The sequence below is a fragment of the Protobothrops mucrosquamatus genome, unplaced genomic scaffold, assembly GCF_001527695.2.
Source record: "Protobothrops mucrosquamatus isolate PMUCROS unplaced genomic scaffold, P.Mucros_1.0 scaffold651, whole genome shotgun sequence".
In the NCBI taxonomy this organism is placed as follows: domain Eukaryota; kingdom Metazoa; phylum Chordata; class Lepidosauria; order Squamata; family Viperidae; genus Protobothrops; species Protobothrops mucrosquamatus.
In genome coordinates, this window is record NW_015386940.1 from 329,019 (window position 1) to 346,472 (window position 17,454).

Below are 17,454 nucleotides of genomic sequence, written 5' to 3' on the forward strand. Positions count from 1 at the left end.
TCTGGACAAACTGACATCCGGGACTGAAAAAGCAGCAATGGGAGCAAAGAGTTGTTCAAAGGAGGAGGAAGAAGGAGAAAGTGGAAGAAGTCACTACCGAACAGGTGAGGTGTGACAGGTGTCGGGGTGTGGTAGGCCTGGCTGCGGGAGCCATTCAGCACATTAAATGGGGAGCATGGGGCAGCTGCCCACCTGCCTCGTGGCAGCGCCCCCCTGCATTCCCCCCCTGCAGAGAACCAGTTGCTAAATTATTTGACTCTCACCACTGATTGCTTCTAATGCAGGTACTCTCATCTTACAATCAGAACTGAGCCCAAAATTTCTGTTTTGCTAAGCAAGACAGTTTTTAAGTGAATTTTGCCCCCCTTTACAACAACCTTTCTTGCCAGTTAAGTGAATCACTGTAGTTGTTAAGTTAGTAACACGGTTAAGTGAATCTGGCTTCCCCATTGACTTTGTTTATCAGAAAGTCACAAAAGGTGATCACATAACCACAGGACACTGCAATTCTCATAAATGTGACTCTGATGCCAAGTGTTTGAATTTTTATCCCATACCATGGGGATGCTGCAATAGTGATAAGTTTGAAAAATGGTCATAAGTCACTTTTTTCAGTGCCATTGTAACTTTGAATGGTCACTAAATGAACTGTTGTAAGTTGAAGATTATCTGTAGTCTAAAGAAATAATGGATTTAATTCATATTTGTGTCTTGTGAATTATTCATTTCAGGGAAATTCATAGGATTAATCCATGTTATCTACCTTATAACCATTCTGTTAATGTTATGAAGGAAGTATTTTAGTGTAATTATAATTGTTATGTAAAGTGATTTATTGATATACAAACTTTGATGTATATTTTATTTTTTTAAATATAAACACATGTTAAAATCTGAGAAAGTGCCCTTTCTCTGTGTGTTTGTGTATATATACATATACATACATACATACATACATACATACATACATTAACATACATATATGAACATTTAAAGCCAACTTTTGTTCCAGATAGACTTAAGCAAACTATGGCTGAATCATGATTTTGAAGTGTTTCTCTGGATTATTATAGCATACTTGAATATGGATATATGCATGTACATTTGTATACATTGATTGTTTGAAATGACATTGTAGATAATCCAAAAAAAACATTCATGGCAAAATAATGGGAAATATTTTCTAAGGCTAATAAATGGCAGAAGGATGCTATTTTTGATGAAAACAAGCCAGAAGCTGATGTGTTTCCATGGCAACAAGAGGAGCATTAGACAGTTGAGCCAAAGATACGGAAAATGCAGATGCTGGGCAGTAAGGAATCTCATTCTCTCCATCTCTGTAACAACAACAAAGAGCCGGCCCTCTGATTGCTTTCTCTCAAGCTATTTCAAAAAGAATCTCTCAACTTTCATTTATACCAGCTCTGGAAAATATGAATATAACATAATAAGACCCATAATAAATATTTTGTATTGCCATTGTTGTATATAATAATAGTCCTTTCATGCCACAGACTCTAAAGAACAGTCTTTGTCAAATAGTGTGACTGAAAGTTGATAGTCTGTGCTGATGAAATTGTTTTCTAAACAAGTATATTAAACTTGTATTTCATAATACGTAAAATGAATAAATAAATGTACCTAAATTCATTTCCTAGGAACAGTTTCAAAACCATTTTCTACTAGAAAATATGTGTAATCACTATTTAAAACTTGTTGAGTATAAAGTTTCTAGTGTTTTTTGAAGACATGGATTATTCAGATCCATTTTATCTGGATTCTAATCTAGATATCAAACAGAATTAGCTTGGGCCTGCCTATAGAATAACTTTACTGGAATTGGAGACGGGGGAATGCAAGTTGATTATTCCACCTAAGAGATCAGACCAACAATCAACTCCACAAGAGACTAAGACAGGGGTGTCAAACTCGCAACGTCACGTCACATGTCGCGACATAGCGTGACTTTTTTTCCATTGCCAGCAATGGGGTGGGCACGGTTTCAGCATGACGCATCCAGCCCATGGGCGGGCAGTTTGACACCCCTGGACTAAGACTATTTTTTTTGAGAGTGGCTATAATAACAGAATCTTGCAAGTATGGTTGTACTCTTCTTATACTCAGCTGAATCAAGGAAGTGTCTAATGACACTCAGCTGCATTTCTCTAACATCAAAAGCTGGGAAGGTTAGACATGGCTTCAACTGATTCTTGAATGCAGTTGTAAGGGTTGATAATGACCTTTAGGATGAATTTCATTTACATGGAAGCATTATGTTAGTGCTTCTGGACCAAGGAATTAAAGAAATTACTTGCCATGGAGACTTTGTACCCTAACCTTCAAGAAGCATCTGTAGATATTCCTGGAAGCAGGACTTAGAAGTGCCAATTACCAGATAAGACTACAATATCAACTGAAGCAACTTTTTGATATAGATAATCCTTTGCTCTCTGTTATTCAGTCTATAAGTTAACAAAAGGGATGAAAAGTGAGGCAGCCAATGGTTACAATGAAAAAGTTCCTAAAGGATCTTTTCAAACTGTGACAAAGTGCATGACAGTGACAAATGACTGCTATGGCAAGACAAATTTAGTTTTGTGGTTTATTAGAGAAAAGAATTTGAAAGTAAAATTATCGATATTGTAAAGTTGTTGTGTAAATCTGTAGTACAAGACCACTAAGAATGCTACAAACAACTTTGGATCTCACATTTCAGAAAAGATTTTGTCTAGCTGCAAAATATGGAAAAAAGGACAATCACTATCATCAAGGAATTGAAACAATTCTTTCTGATGAAATCTTAGTCTAAATAACCATATACTACAGACTAAAGAAAAAGAAGTCTACTGAGTTGGCCAAACTGAAATTATTATAAAACATTAGAATTATCTATTTTGAAAATGCTAGCTTAACTTTATGCTTTTTAATTTCTTCCTTATTACACCGGCCATGAACATTTTCAATATTAAAGTTTCATAAGAATGCCATAAATTGAAAGAAAATCTTCCAAATTATAGCTATGGCATACAGCAGGGGTATCAAACCCGCAACATCATGTGATGTGTCGCGACGTATCGTGACTTTTTTTCCATTGCCGGCAATGGGGTGGGTGCGGTTTTGCCATGCTGCATCCGGCCCATGGGCCAGCAGTTTGACACCCCTGGCATAGAGTAAAGTGTTTGGGACAGAAAAGATACCATCAGAAACTACTTTTGATACAAAATGAAAGCAACTATCTTTAATAAATATGAAGCAAGAGCATGAGTCATGGGAAGTCTAAAATTAGTAGTCAGCCCTCCTTTTTTCTATAGCAATTGCTCACTCTTCACCCACATCCAGTCAAAATGTTAATCCATGAGGATCAACTGCCTTCATACATTGATCTTCAGACCCCCTGATCCAAAATACCTTGCTATTCATTATAAATAGTTAGTTGCAATTGTGTGTTTTTTTAAAGAAAAACATTAATATATTAAATACTAGGTATGAAATATGGAGCTTAATTATTTGTTTTATTTAGATTCAGTTGAAATGTATTGCTTGATTGCTATTTAAAATCACCTCTGTTTGAAGTTAATCTAACTGATCACATGAACATAATAGCATTATCTGTCTCTGGCAAATGTAGCACTAGTCAATGAATTTCATGGGATTCAAGATGTTCATTCCCTTCCTTTGTGATTGCTTTAGAAAAGAAAATACCAATCATATAGACTAAGTGAAGGAGATCTCATATAGATGACTGTAGCTACATAGAAAGTTTTGAAAAGTCTAAGGTCAATGTCACATTCAAAAGCAGGAAAAAGGAAATTCTAAAATTTTAATATACTGTAATTACATGTTCCTTTCTTTTACATTTAATAGAAATTATATTACAAATTATTTTGTGAATCAAGCGCTTATCCAATAGAATTTTTTTATGCCTACAAGTCATTGTTGATATCTGGCAGAAGTCTGAATAAATACATACAATTTTTACAAGGTTTTTCTGAAGAGGTTTGCATTTCCTGCTTCCAAGGACTGAGACTGGCCCAAGATTCCTAACTGGTTTTGTGCCTAAGGCGGGACTAGAACTCATGGTCCCCCATGAGTTTCCAGGTCTCTAGGTTAGTGCTGTAACCATACATTAAACTGGCTCTCATAAATATTTATGTCAATATAAATAGCAATTTAAATCTGCTTATTCAAAACTACATTCCTCTGAGTTTACTATTTATTCTCCAGTAAATGCATTTAAGATTAATATTAATATAGGAATCTTTGTGGATCTAGAAATTAAACCAAGGCTGAAACAAAGATAAATTATATGAACCTGGACATCAGTAAGGAAAATTGCATAGAAATTTTTTGATATATTTCTTTAAAATGTAAGGAAATGTCTGTATATTATAAAAACATATTTATAAAATACAGTTCCTGATGAATAAGAAATTCAGCTTTTTATCATGGAGGAGCAAGAACTATATCAACCAACCCTTCCCAGTTTAGTAATTTTCACATCTTTTTATCTTTGAATGGTGGAAGTTATAAGCCAGGATTTCTGGAAATTGTTAGTTAGAGAGGAATGATATGTATTTATTTAAAAATTTATACAGTTTCCCATCTTCCAACCAACTCTGAGCAACTCCCAATCAAAAGTCTACTTTGAATTAGGCACAATCCCACTTCAATCAACACATAACACTGATTGGGGTTATCAAACTTCTAAGAAATTCAATTATTATGTAGTTTTTAGTGAGATTCATATGCATTTTTTTAAAAAAGTATACTTCTTTCTTTCTCATAATATTGTTGAACTATTTTATTTATCATTCTAATAGACAGCAATATAATAGCTTCTTTCCAAGCTATTATATTCTATACACCTTAGAAAATAACATAGTTGACTTTATACCTGCGACTTAGCTTTAGATGGATCATTTCCTGGGATTTTTAAGAATGTAGACTAGGATGGAAAACTGAACTATATCCTCCAAAAAGCCAATGGGAATAGATTCTATATTGTTTCTAAATTGTATTATTACCAAGAAAACTATGTATGTGTCCATATAGTCACCAGGTATCAAGTTTGATAGCCACACATATCTACAGTATTTCTTATGTATATATGGTATTTTTGAAAAGTATACTTTAGTAATCTGAAAGTTCTATTCATATCATACTATGGTGTGTATATGTATGTATGTATGTATATGTATATGTGTACACATTCACATTCACATTCACATACATATACAGTACATACACACAAACGTTATAACACTTTAGACTTAGGTCACTGCAGTAGGTCATCAGCCATCCAGTGGTGGGATTCAGCTGGTTCGCACCAGTTCGGCAGAACCGGTAGCTAATTTTTTGTTGCCCAGGCCCAGAATGGACTTCCAGAAGCGGCATCCACACAGAGAACCAGTTGTTCACATATTTGAATCCCACCACTGCAGCCATCCTAACCATAGTTAAAAAACAGGACCCATTCATTCTACAACCTGTGTCTCTACAGTTCATACATTTTTTGAAAGAAAATTATTTTACAGTACCAGAAAAATGCAGCGGGCAAGTTGGTGAGATGAGATTTAGTGAAACCACTGGGATTTCTTTGTATTCTCCCTTCTACTCATCCTCCCAAGTCAATAGCTCAATGTAAATAGATCTTCCTTTCATATGTAGGATATGCTGGCTGGTCATATGCAGCCATACAGTAGCTAAGAAGAATAAACAGGTTACCTGAAAGAAAGCTTAAGATGAAATGGAAGATGGGTGATTAGGCTTGTGCTAATCACAGTTCTTTTATGCACCTATTGCTTATGCTTAAAGCAAGTGAGCTTGGAACAAATTTACCATATCAATAGAATATTAGAGGTCTTTTAGATAAATGGTGGCTTTTAATATAACTAAAACTTCAACAGCCCTTCCCAGTGAGGGTCTTTTCCTATAGTCAATTAGTTTACATACATCCACAATCCATCTCTCCATTACAAGGTAGAGAGACGAAGCTACTAAAGTTCACAGTCCCAACTGGAACAATATAGTGAAAAAACAAATGAAACAGAAGTATCAGTTGAAGTTTTCACTTTGGAAATAACATTACCTAGCTGACTATGACAATAAAATGGAAGTGAAATTAGTTTAATTTTTTTTTTGCTTAATTACAAAAGTAATTCTTGTAATTTAAGTAAAAACTGCTTAACTGTTATAACATTACCAGGGTGTTTTATAACCTTCAATATCAGTTTATCCATTAAACAATCAGCTGCAAGTGTTAGTTTTTATTAATCTCTATGCTAATATGTATTTTAATACATAAGTGGTCACATTTTGTTTTTCATGGCTTTTTCCTCCGTGCAACACTTTCTGAAATTGAATTAATTTAAAATAATGTTCAATACCAAGTCATATTCTTTTGATTTCTTGTTCTTAGAAAAATCCTCCATTGTCATTTGTGGCTCAATAATTAATATTCAAAATAAACTGCCTCTAAATAGATTTCTTCAGGTAGCATTTTCTTTCCATGAAACTTTTCATCCATTAAATCATCTAAAATAGTGGTTATTATTTTCAGACTACACATCAGGATTCAACACTTTAATGCATCTGAACAAACATATATCTCTTCACACTGAGATCCCACTTATAGGCAGAGGGTAATGCAGAATGTTTCTCTAGCTTTCTGTGGATCATTTTAGATGAGGAAGCACTTACCAGTATTTCATATAACTCAGGAAAAACCTTGCCACTTTGTTGTGATTCATAAATTGTTAGTTTATTTGGCATATTTGCATTTTTATCATTGGATGTTTATTCAAAAGTGTGCTAGCCAGTTGTAAGTACAGGTCTATAAGGTATAAATTACCCATTCTGTTCTATTTCCCTGACATAGCTATTCTACAGGATTTCAGATCAGTTCTGCGTAGATGTAACTCATTCGTTTTTGCTGGGACTTATACCTCTAATATTCTATTAAGGATCAAAGGTTTTGTTGCAGTAAAGGTAAAGGTTTTCCTTTCCAGTTGTGTCCTACTCTAGGGTGGTGCTCATCTCCGTTTCTTGGCCAAGGGAGCAAGCGTTGTCAAAAAACATTTTCTGTGGTCAAATGGCGAGCATGGCTATATTCCAGAGATGCAGGGAGCACTGTTACCTTCCCACCAAAGTGGTACCTATTAATCTACTCACATTTGCATGCTTTCGAACTGCTAGGTGGGCAGGACTTGGGGCAGGAGTGGGGGGAAATCAGATAATGCTGCTTGTTAAATACTTGACACTCTATTCTCATTTAGGCTTACTTCAGTGGATAGGCCTATAGATTCTTTTGAAGTTTCACAACTTTGTTATTTAATCAATAATACGTGAGATATTACATAGCTTCATGCCAGTTTTTATTGTTAAGACTTTTCCCACAGTATCTCTTATAAACAATGTTCTCTTTTACACACCTGATTTTCAGGATACTAGAAAACTAAGCCATTTCCTGAATAGGTGCCACCTCTTTCACACACAAGAGAAATCGAGACTTATATCTAACATATTCCTATCTCCAACCACTGTCATCATTTTTAAAGAAATTGGACAGACAATCTATTCATACAAAATAACATACACCAATCTGAGCTATTAGGGAAACAATCATGACAAATATACAGATGTAAGAATCTGGACTTTTGTGCAATGTACTTGATTATAGTTAGTCTTCAATAAGGGAATGGGACCTTGGTTACTCTCCCTTATACAAAGGGAGAGTAACAACCTTCTAATTTCATACTCACTTAATACAATTGGACAGGTATTGTGCAACATCTGGGTATCAAAATAATATTCATAACCATCCCTGGAGCACCCTCATGCATCCAGGCCTATTTTGTGTAATATTAGCATATCACTATTTCAGCTCTTATAACCACAGATATATGCTAATGTACATGGCAGGAGCTTGTTTACCTGAGATGTATATGCTGGCAAGAAACTTACCTGTGCCAATGCAACATCCAATCACCATTATAATAACTGATCTGCCTTATGTAAAATGGGGGGGGAGGGGGGAAAGGCAGCCTTCTCCAAACTGGCTAGATTATGGGCAGAAACCACATTGGGGAAAGTTATACTAAAGTGCTTCTTGTGGTGGTTGTGACAATGATATATAAAATAAAGAAAGTAAAAGTTGGAACTCTACTTCCTTCAGGAGATTCATTGGACACGTGTAAGATGGTTTAGCAGGGGCCTTTCAGAGATTAGGAGCGCTTCCTACTCTCTGTCTAGGTGCGCTCTCCCTCCTTCCCCGGTTCTTCTCGCTTACCCTGGCGGCGCGGGAAGAATAGGGGTCCTCGAAGAGCGCCCATATGCGCGGTTGGAGCCTCTTCCAGCGGCTGCCGTTCCCGTCAAGAGGGGACCCGTTAGCAGAATAAGACGAGGAGGCGCCCATAGCACCCATGTCCTCGACGCCCAAGCGCTTGGCGGCTAACTCGTCGTCGTCGGGGTCGCCAGGCGGCTCGCCGGTGATCAGGTCGGGCGCCTCGAAGATGTCCAGCGCCTCCTCAGCGTCGCGATGCTGCCTGTAGGTCATCCAACAGCAGGGCTCCACGTCGGTCTCGTCGATGCCCCAGAAAGCCAGCTCTTCCTCGAAGAGCGGCCCGCACACGTCGGCGGGGCAGTGCAACTTCCCGGTGCGGTAGTAGTTGAGCACGTAGGCGAAGACCCCCGGGTGGCGGTCGAAGAAGAATTCGCAGCACGCGCCGCTCCCGCCACGTGTGACGCCGCCGCCATTGGGGCGCGAACTCCAGCCGCTCCCGCCCACCGTATCCAGGGTGCCGCCGCCGCCGCCGCCGCCGCCTCCAGGGTTGGGGAGCGGGTTCGGGGCGGGCAGAAGCGGCGGCTGATAGTGCTCCTCTCCGCCGCCAGGGGAGCCGCCTTGGGACTGGCAGGCGAGCAGAGCCAGTCGGGTGCCCGGCAGCGTTTTCAGGGTGCTCCGGTAGGTCTCGTGCCTGGTACCCCCGACATTGACGATCACCCTCTCGTTATCCTCGAGCTTCCCCATTTCTGTGGCTCAGACATGACTGCGGGCGAGAAGGAGAGAAGAGACAGGCAATGTGCAAGGCGCTTATTCTAAGGCCGCCTGTGGAAAGACAATAGACTACTAAGTGCCAAGGAATCCAGCGGGTGCGGGAGGAGAAAGGAATCTTCTCCCAATGCGTCCTATGGGGAAAGGGAAGGGATCTTTTAAAGGAAGTGCCCAACCCAGGAACAGGAACAATCCCAGACTCGTAGCACTGGGAGCCCTCTTTCAACCTAGACACATCCTTTGGAAGCCGGCTCCTGCTTGTACCCACGGTCCCGCACGTCAGAGAAATCGTCCCACTCTGGAATCTTCGTTTCCCCTTTCCCTTATCTTTCCGTGCCACACTCTTGTCCTTACCGCATCTCCTAATTTGCCCCTTCAAAGTTCTTTCCAAAGTGAGGATAGCAGGCAGGTTATTGGACCTCAGCAGCGATAAAGTTGCTCTACAACGACTCAGGAACAAACCTGGCACTCCTAATAGCTATTGTCCTGGGCAAAATTCAGCGCAGGGTCCTCACACTCCTGCAAAAGCATCCTTATTTAGCTTATTACCAGGTGGCTTCTTTCCCTCATCCCTGTCTCCTCCTCTCCTTCCTGTTCCAATGATGGTCTGGACTCTTCCTATAAACGTGCGCCCGCCCACCCATTCCAATACAGTCAGAGCTAAAACGCTATTTCCCTTTAGCAGCCGTCAGCTTGGTCAACCTTACTCATATTTCGTCTTTGGAATTCTTGAGTTCAAGTTGCCATCTGCCCATCTTCTAATTTAAAAAAAAACACCTCCAGAAGACACCGGAGCTTGGCTGGTGACAAAAACAGTCTTTACGCCCCTCCCCAGCAAGTCGATCTGTGGGCACACCCTAAACAGGACCAATCTTGATGTAACCTTAGCAGCAGATTCCTATTGCCAACATCCTCGCCAGATTTTATTTGTCAATTGATTAACAGAAACATCCTATGATGGTCGCTCCCCCCTCCCCTATTTTCACATCCATCTCAATACCTTAATGACGGAGAGAAAGATTTTTCTTCACGTTCCAGCCGCTCTTTGTCCTTTCTCAGTTGCCTCCAGACTTCTTGTGTGTCAGTATCAAACAAAGCATTCCTCCTTGTGTGGCTTTTCCGTCCATCTTCAGGTGTCCATTCCAGCGCCCTTGACTGCCAGCTCCGAACGCAATAAAAGCAACCCCCACCTGCTGCTAGGAAACCTATCTTCTGTCCTTGTGCAAAACAGATGAGACGCTTTAGCATCAGGCAGACAAAAATCATCACAAAAACATGGGGGATGGAAAGTGCATCAACAGAATGGACTCCCGGCAAAGGAAGGACTCACTGCTGCTCTAATCAAGCGACTCATCAGCTGGCCCCTGCTAGGACTCCAAGGTGAACTAGAAACGCGGCTCCTCGCTTTGCTTCCCTTTTTAAGAGACGGCGGAGGAAGGGAGCTGTCCTTTCAGCACCACTCTCCAGCAATTACTATTCGTGACAGGGACTTTTTGCAATTCTTCTTTCTTTGGATAGTATAATTGCCAGAATATTAAAAACAATCCTCCAAAAATTAAATACATATAAAAACGCTCTAAAGAAAGCATCATCTCTCTTTTTCCCCTTTACATACTGATTACACCAAAACAGAAGGATCTAATTTGATCTGATAGGAGCAGCAAAAGTGACACTCAGCTACAGGTGAGAATGACACAGAGAACCTGAACACTTTGGCAGAATACTTATTGGTTTCAAAGATGCAATGACTGACCACCTTAACACTGAAGGAAACATAATGACTATGACAATGATGATGATATTTCTTTAGGTATCTGCTTCTGGTTTTACATCTCTATCCCACTGATCATGCAAACTAATTTATCTATAATATTCTAGCTATCCCTGTGAATAAATATCTTGGATCAACACAACCTATCAAAATGCTTAGGAATTCAAACTTAGTAGCATGCACTTAATGGTTCCAAAGTTCTAGAAAATCCTTTAGAAGTACCTTGAATTGAAGAATAAGATGAATGCTTTGACCTCCTTCAGAAAATGAAGAAAGAAATCACTGCATCACACAAATATATTTTTAAATATCTTTCAGTAATGGATCTGGAGATAGATGCAATCATAAAAAAGGAGTACAATTCATTTATGATCATTTTTCTCTTTTGAGCAAGGTTCAGGGAATCTGAAGGAGGTCAGGCTGAGATGTGTGCTTCCCATTCAGATTCTAAAGTTAAACTTTTTTGTATTTGATAGGCATTTATCACTGTAAATCTCAAGAACTTTCTGAAGATAACTATGAAATATTTAAATGTACTACTATCTTTTACATACTCTTTCAACTGAAAATCAGTTTGATCTCCAAAGTAATCTCTGAGGTCTCCAAGATATCAAAGGAAATGTATATTTTCACTGAATAATGTAAATATACATAGGAGACACATTTGAGAGAAATGTCCCAAATAACCCTGCACCCAATAAAGTCTAGGGATGTATCTGCAACACAGGCAACTTTGCATTGCTTAAATCAAATTTATATATGTGTTTGTGTGTTCATTCCTTCCAGTTTTATTTTATTAGAAACACATTCTGTGACTGTATGAGATGTTTTTTGATTAACTGGTCAGGCCCTGGGAAAATATTTTCTTTTCTCTATATCAGCTTCTTTTTTAAAAAAAAATCTCATTAATGATGGATTTCAGAATTATATTTGCAACTATAAAATTATTATTAAACTCTTTCTTGCATATTATGTTTTTTTCTTTCACTCTTATTAATGCTCAGGAAATCAAAACAGAATATATTTTAAAAATACAAATAGTCCCCAGTCTCAGGTATCCATGAAGAATTAATAATACATGAGAGAGAATACAGAGAATTCAGTGACAAATATTACTGAAAGATAGTTTAAAAGAATCTGCTTAGCACCTTTTTCATATTTGAAAACAAATTGAAATATGAAACACATTTGTAATAGTCTCTGCTCTACTGTATGTGAAATTCTATTAGCACAAAGTAAGTATATTTAAGTCAGACATACACATGTACATGTTTATTAGTGTAAGTAAAAAAGGATAAAAAGGCAAAGCATGATGTACAACTTTTTCCCCAGCACAATAAGCATTTCCCAATGTTACATGTCTTATCCTAACATTTTCAGCTTCATAATTCACTTCGTTGTCCACTTTGATTTTCTTTTGTGATTGTTTTTAAACTAGAAGCCTAGTGCAAAACAAACATTTTGAAAAGAAATGTGGAGCATTTTGAGTTCAGGAAATTATTTGGTATACCAACACTCAATGTAAGTCACAATGCTGCCATGCAAAATCCATCGCTGCCAAAGACCTCCTTAATTTCTGCTGCTGTAGTTAAAACAATCAAAACTCACATCATTTGGATAATTGGTAGATCAAACCTATTTGATCCACACTCCTCCTTTGAAAGATAACATCAAGAATGCATTGCTGAACTATTTTTGCTCTCAGGCATCCTTATGAATTATGTCAGTAACTATCAGTATCTGTGAGAAGGGTTGTGTCATCTTGCCCTTTCTCATATCTCTCTCAGGGCCTCTGATCCATCATGTTTTTGCTGAACAGAAATGTTACATATAAAAAAGCACAAGCTCAGTGAAGCAATTGATGTGTGGCACATGGAATTATTTTGAAGGCTGCCCGACAACTCTGTTCACATTCTTATACTTTATTTATTTTGAACTTCAATGGTTATTGTGGAGACATAACCTATTAAATATGTACAATTTCTAATAGATGTTTGCCTGTGCTGAAATTCTTTAACTACAATACAATAACAATTTCTATAACTAAATTTCCTAAATATTGTCAAATATGAGGCTGAATATCTACACATCTTTATTTTCACTTGTGGAGCAATTCTAATTGTTTAGATATATACCTAAATATAAGAATGTGAACAAGATATAAAGAAATATGGCCATTCATGTTAGGTCCTTATTTATATTTGCTGCGTATTTAGGCATGGATTTCCTCACAGTAGGTGGGAACTATGAAGATCCTACTTTATAAAGTTTTAACAAATAATTAAAATAAATGTCAAGGTTCTGATAGACAAGACCAAACAAATCAGAACTCCAAGGCTTGAGATTTTCTCAAAGAGCATGTTTATTGGTTACATAGTATCGGCACCATCAAAAGTGAAACCAAGTTTGAAATTCCCTTCAAAGAGAGATAATATTTCAAAGTTGAACTTCCCACCCCAATGCTATGCAATCAGCTACATTCCCCAATAGAACAATTTGGCGGGTTTTCTAACCAAATGCTTACACACACACCCATCTAACTGACAGAAATGACCTTGGTTCCAACAGGACAGTAAAATGTTTAGACTAGTAAAAATCCTCCACACCTCCTCCCATTCCTGTGGCAACCTAGAACAAGCAAAATGGCTGCAGCCACGTTCGTTGTAAAGTTGACAGTCGGACCCCCTAGGAAGAAAGCAAGTCCTGCAAATGAAACAAACTGCAAGTTAAGAATCCTCTCTGGGTTTATGTGATATTTATCATAAAACCTCTGAATCAATCTGTCTGCTTTCACATCAGTACTTTTTACCCAGGTAGCCTCAGATAAAAGGTAGCCCTTCCACTGGACCAGATATTGTAATTTGCTTCTATACAATCTGGAGTCAAGAATATGTTTTACCTCATAATGAGTTTCTCCCTCTACCAGAATGGGGCCGGGCGCTTTTTGGGGGATCAGCCATAAGGACAATTCCATCACTGGTTTTAGCAAACCACAATGGAAAACAGAGTGAACTTTCCCTAATAGTCATGGGAGTTGCAACTGAACTGTGACAGGATTTATAATTTTGACTATGGGAAAAGGACCAAGGAACTTAGGTCTCAATTTTTTACTCGGTAATTTTAATCTTAAATATTTAGTGGAAAAGTAAACCTTCTCCCCCACATGAAATGGCTTCATTGTAGAGTTGACAATATAATTTGTTCAAGAAGACTTTGATATCTGAATGTGACCATTTAATTATTTACTTCTCATTTTGGCTTATTCTTGCAAGAACTTATATTTTTGGTGTTATTTGTGATTTTTAGCTTTCAACTGTTTACTATGAAGTACTGTGGGTGTTTTTATTACAAATTTCGAATTATAACCCACCGAGAGCTGACTGACGACGGTGAGCTAAAATTGAATAAATAAATTCTACTTACATTCAGTTGAAAAATAAAACCCTTTATGTCATATGAATCGTACTTTATCATTGTCTGAGATCATTCAAACTCTTTCATGTTTTGCCATGCAGCACAAGGTATCGTGCAGAGGGATAAGAACAGACACATATGGGCACAACAGGTGGAGCCAATATCCCTGTCCCCTTTTAGTCCATATGTATAACATATAGCAGAAAGCAGGGCAGGGCAGGACTCTTGCCTCTTTCTAAGCTTTTTCTTTCAGTGGAATGCCTGTTCCAGAAACACTTTTTCTGGCTCTGTCTCTCTTTTTTGTGTGAGAGAAGTCAAAACACAATCACAATTGCCAGACAACTACTTTTAAAGTCCAATGAGGTATTTGTGTTTCTTCAGATACTGCTAAAAGTTGGTTCATAGTATCTCTGCAATGGCCATGTTAGAAACTATAATTCACTTGGGAGCTTTAAGTTATCTATACTTGATGGAGGGATTCCTTTCACAAGTAGCTTTTTGTTTAATGTGGACCATTTCTAACTTTTATCATCCAAAATGTCTACAATTATTCCTGAGAATAAGATCTATACTTTTTTGCAAAAGAAAAAAGGAAAGAGACATTTAGACATAGTCATGTTCTTTATTATTTAAAACATTGTCAAATATATTTCTTAACTTTGTTTGTCTATATAGGTTACAACATTTTGTATATATTTTATGTACATATTCACAACACCCTTAATCTGCTGAATATTAGAAAATTACCCATGAAAAGTAGTTTATGATTGTGTAAATGTTTGAAGAACAAAGAAGCTACCAGATTCACCACTTAAAAAATACTGTATCATTTGAGAGAAAAAAACAAATTCTTGCATTATCAAAAGCAAAGAATAACACAGGCATTTAAACACTATTGCACAGAATTCTTCCTGAAAGGAAAAAGAAAGTTTCCTTAAAGCTTTCTTAAATCCATAGCCGCTTTATGTAACAAGGCTTTCAATGCAATAAAAATCCAGCAATAAATAACTGTGAGAGGAAGGAAAAATGTCTTAATGTGACACAGTGTTTTGTTAACTAAAATATGAATAACAATGTTTTTAATGTATTTAATGATCATATAAGTACAGTTTTAAAAACTGATGTACCCACAAACTAGTTTGTTATTTTTCACGTTATCGACATGCATATCACCTCTCTACAAATAAAACTTTAAGAGATACAATATAAAATTACTGAAATTAAAATATATACTTATTTTTAAACATTGATTTCAAAAACAGCCATCAACAAGTATTGTTCATGAAAGGCCAGAATGGATAAATACATCTAGAAATTGCCTGTCAAGGATGGTATGTTACTAAAATTGGAATAAAGTTATTTTATGTAAGAATTTTAAATGAATTTTACTAGTAATTTTAAACATGTACTTAACTCTTGGCCTTAGTGTTTTAACTTTTTTTTTATCTCTTAATCAGTTATACACATTTTATATTTATCTTCATTTTAGAATGCTTAATTATTAATATTTTACTTGAATAATGTATTGAACCACAAGGGTAAAAACAATACTGAACAATTCTGAAATTTACATATTAAATAACACACTTTTTAAGACCAAATACAATTTATAGAACTTAACTAGAATTCAGAAAGGAACAAAACACATGCTTATTTCTGTTCACAGCGTATATTAAGTAACAATAGCATTCAATATTAACCACAAAAACCATTGAAGAATATTGTAACAAAAGTAATAAAAATAAATACATATATATGTTAGAATAACAATGTACTAACTAGATGAAAAACAATGGTGTGTTAGTAATAGTTGCAATGTCAATATTCTATACCTATTAACAATAGCTAAGCAAAACTAAAACTAGAAGAGGATGAGATTTTTTTATATTATATATGATACATAATCAGGAAATCTGGGAAATCAATAAGCAGCATCTCTAAACATTTTACACTGCAAAGAGATAAAAGACCTTCAACTTGGTTTATGTGCAAGTAAGACCTAATGAGTTCAATATACCTTTTTTTTAAGAGTACATAGGCATAGTCTGCTCTACTAAACTAAGATATTTGCATCTGTGCAAATTATCCTTATTATTTATCTCTATAGCAAACCTAGGTGGAACTGGCTTCTGTTCAGATCATCTAGATCTTTCACCTTTTACTAAATGTGAACAAGACTGGAATATCATTTATGCAGCTTGAAGGAAGACTATAGGCAATAGTCTGCAGCCAGAAGTTAGAAGATTTTTAAAAAGCTGTTGGGGCCAGAGGATGACCCAGAAGTAGGATGGAAGATAAAAAAAAAAAAAACAAGAGACAGAACAAAAGAATAATGTGAGAGCTAGTAATGGAGTAGCACTCTACACATGTCCTTTTGGGAGTTTTTGCATCATCTTGCTATCTACTTGGGACTAACTGGTATTCTGAGCTTAATGAGAACTTTGTCTGAGGGGTTCCACAAAATGTGACTTGTTATTTAACTCCATCCCTTTTCGGATAGCCATTCAAGTCAGTTTAGCTTGACTTATAGCTGACACTTGCTTAGTCTTTGCTTAGTCCCTACTTCTGTAGCATATTTAGTCATGTGATGCTGGCCCTGGTTTGCCACTTGGCCTTAGCCATGACCCAACTCACCTCTTTAGGCTTTCTTCAAAAGCATCTCAGGCTGACCTTTTTCTAGTCTTTCCCACCAAGTCCCATCAAAAACTGGCTTTTTTAGAGGCATTCTGCCTCTAGTCCATCCTTGACCTTTTCTATTACTGCTAGGCCTCAACATGTCTTTGTTATTGTTTTTTTCCCTACTGTTTCTGTTGCTGCTTGCAGCTGCAGATAACATCTGCAGGGATGCTGTTTTCCATGCTGTCCAATTCTCCCTCTGTGTATAACTCTTATTGCTGGCAGTTCAGCAACTTAACTTTCAGCTTCGTTCAGCTTTACTGATCTATGGGATTGAGAAGCTTTCAGCTCTTTCCAACTTCTAGAATGAAGGAATAAATTTCTTTTCAGTCCAATTTATTTCCTGCTAGTAGATATAGTGTATACCTTTTTTTAATGAAAATTATCAGCACTTTTGATCAGTGACGTCATCAAGGTAAACAAACCCACGTGCTGATTACGTCAGGAGTTCATGGCCCTAAACGGAAGTGACGTGCTCAGCCCCCACCCTCCGGATGTGACGTGCTGGCCTAATCCCATCAAGAGTGGCAGTCAACCCTCTGGG

General features: G+C 37.2%; 1 protein-coding gene across 6 annotated transcripts in view; it reads right to left on the reverse strand.

Moving 5' to 3' along the window:
• KCNC2 (potassium voltage-gated channel subfamily C member 2) overlaps positions 1-9,025 on the reverse strand; it is a 69,711-nt gene extending 60,686 nt beyond the window's left edge. For 5 of the 6 annotated variants that reach the window (XM_029284487.1, XM_015817878.1, XM_015817880.1 and 2 more), the window contains exon 1: positions 8,288-9,025. In XM_029284487.1, coding sequence (XP_029140320.1) covers positions 8,288-9,025 — 738 coding nt within the window. The remainder of the gene's footprint in view (positions 1-8,287) is intronic. The other variant, XM_029284488.1, reaches the window with a different exon arrangement.
• Between the last annotated feature and the right edge of the window lie 8,429 nt (positions 9,026-17,454).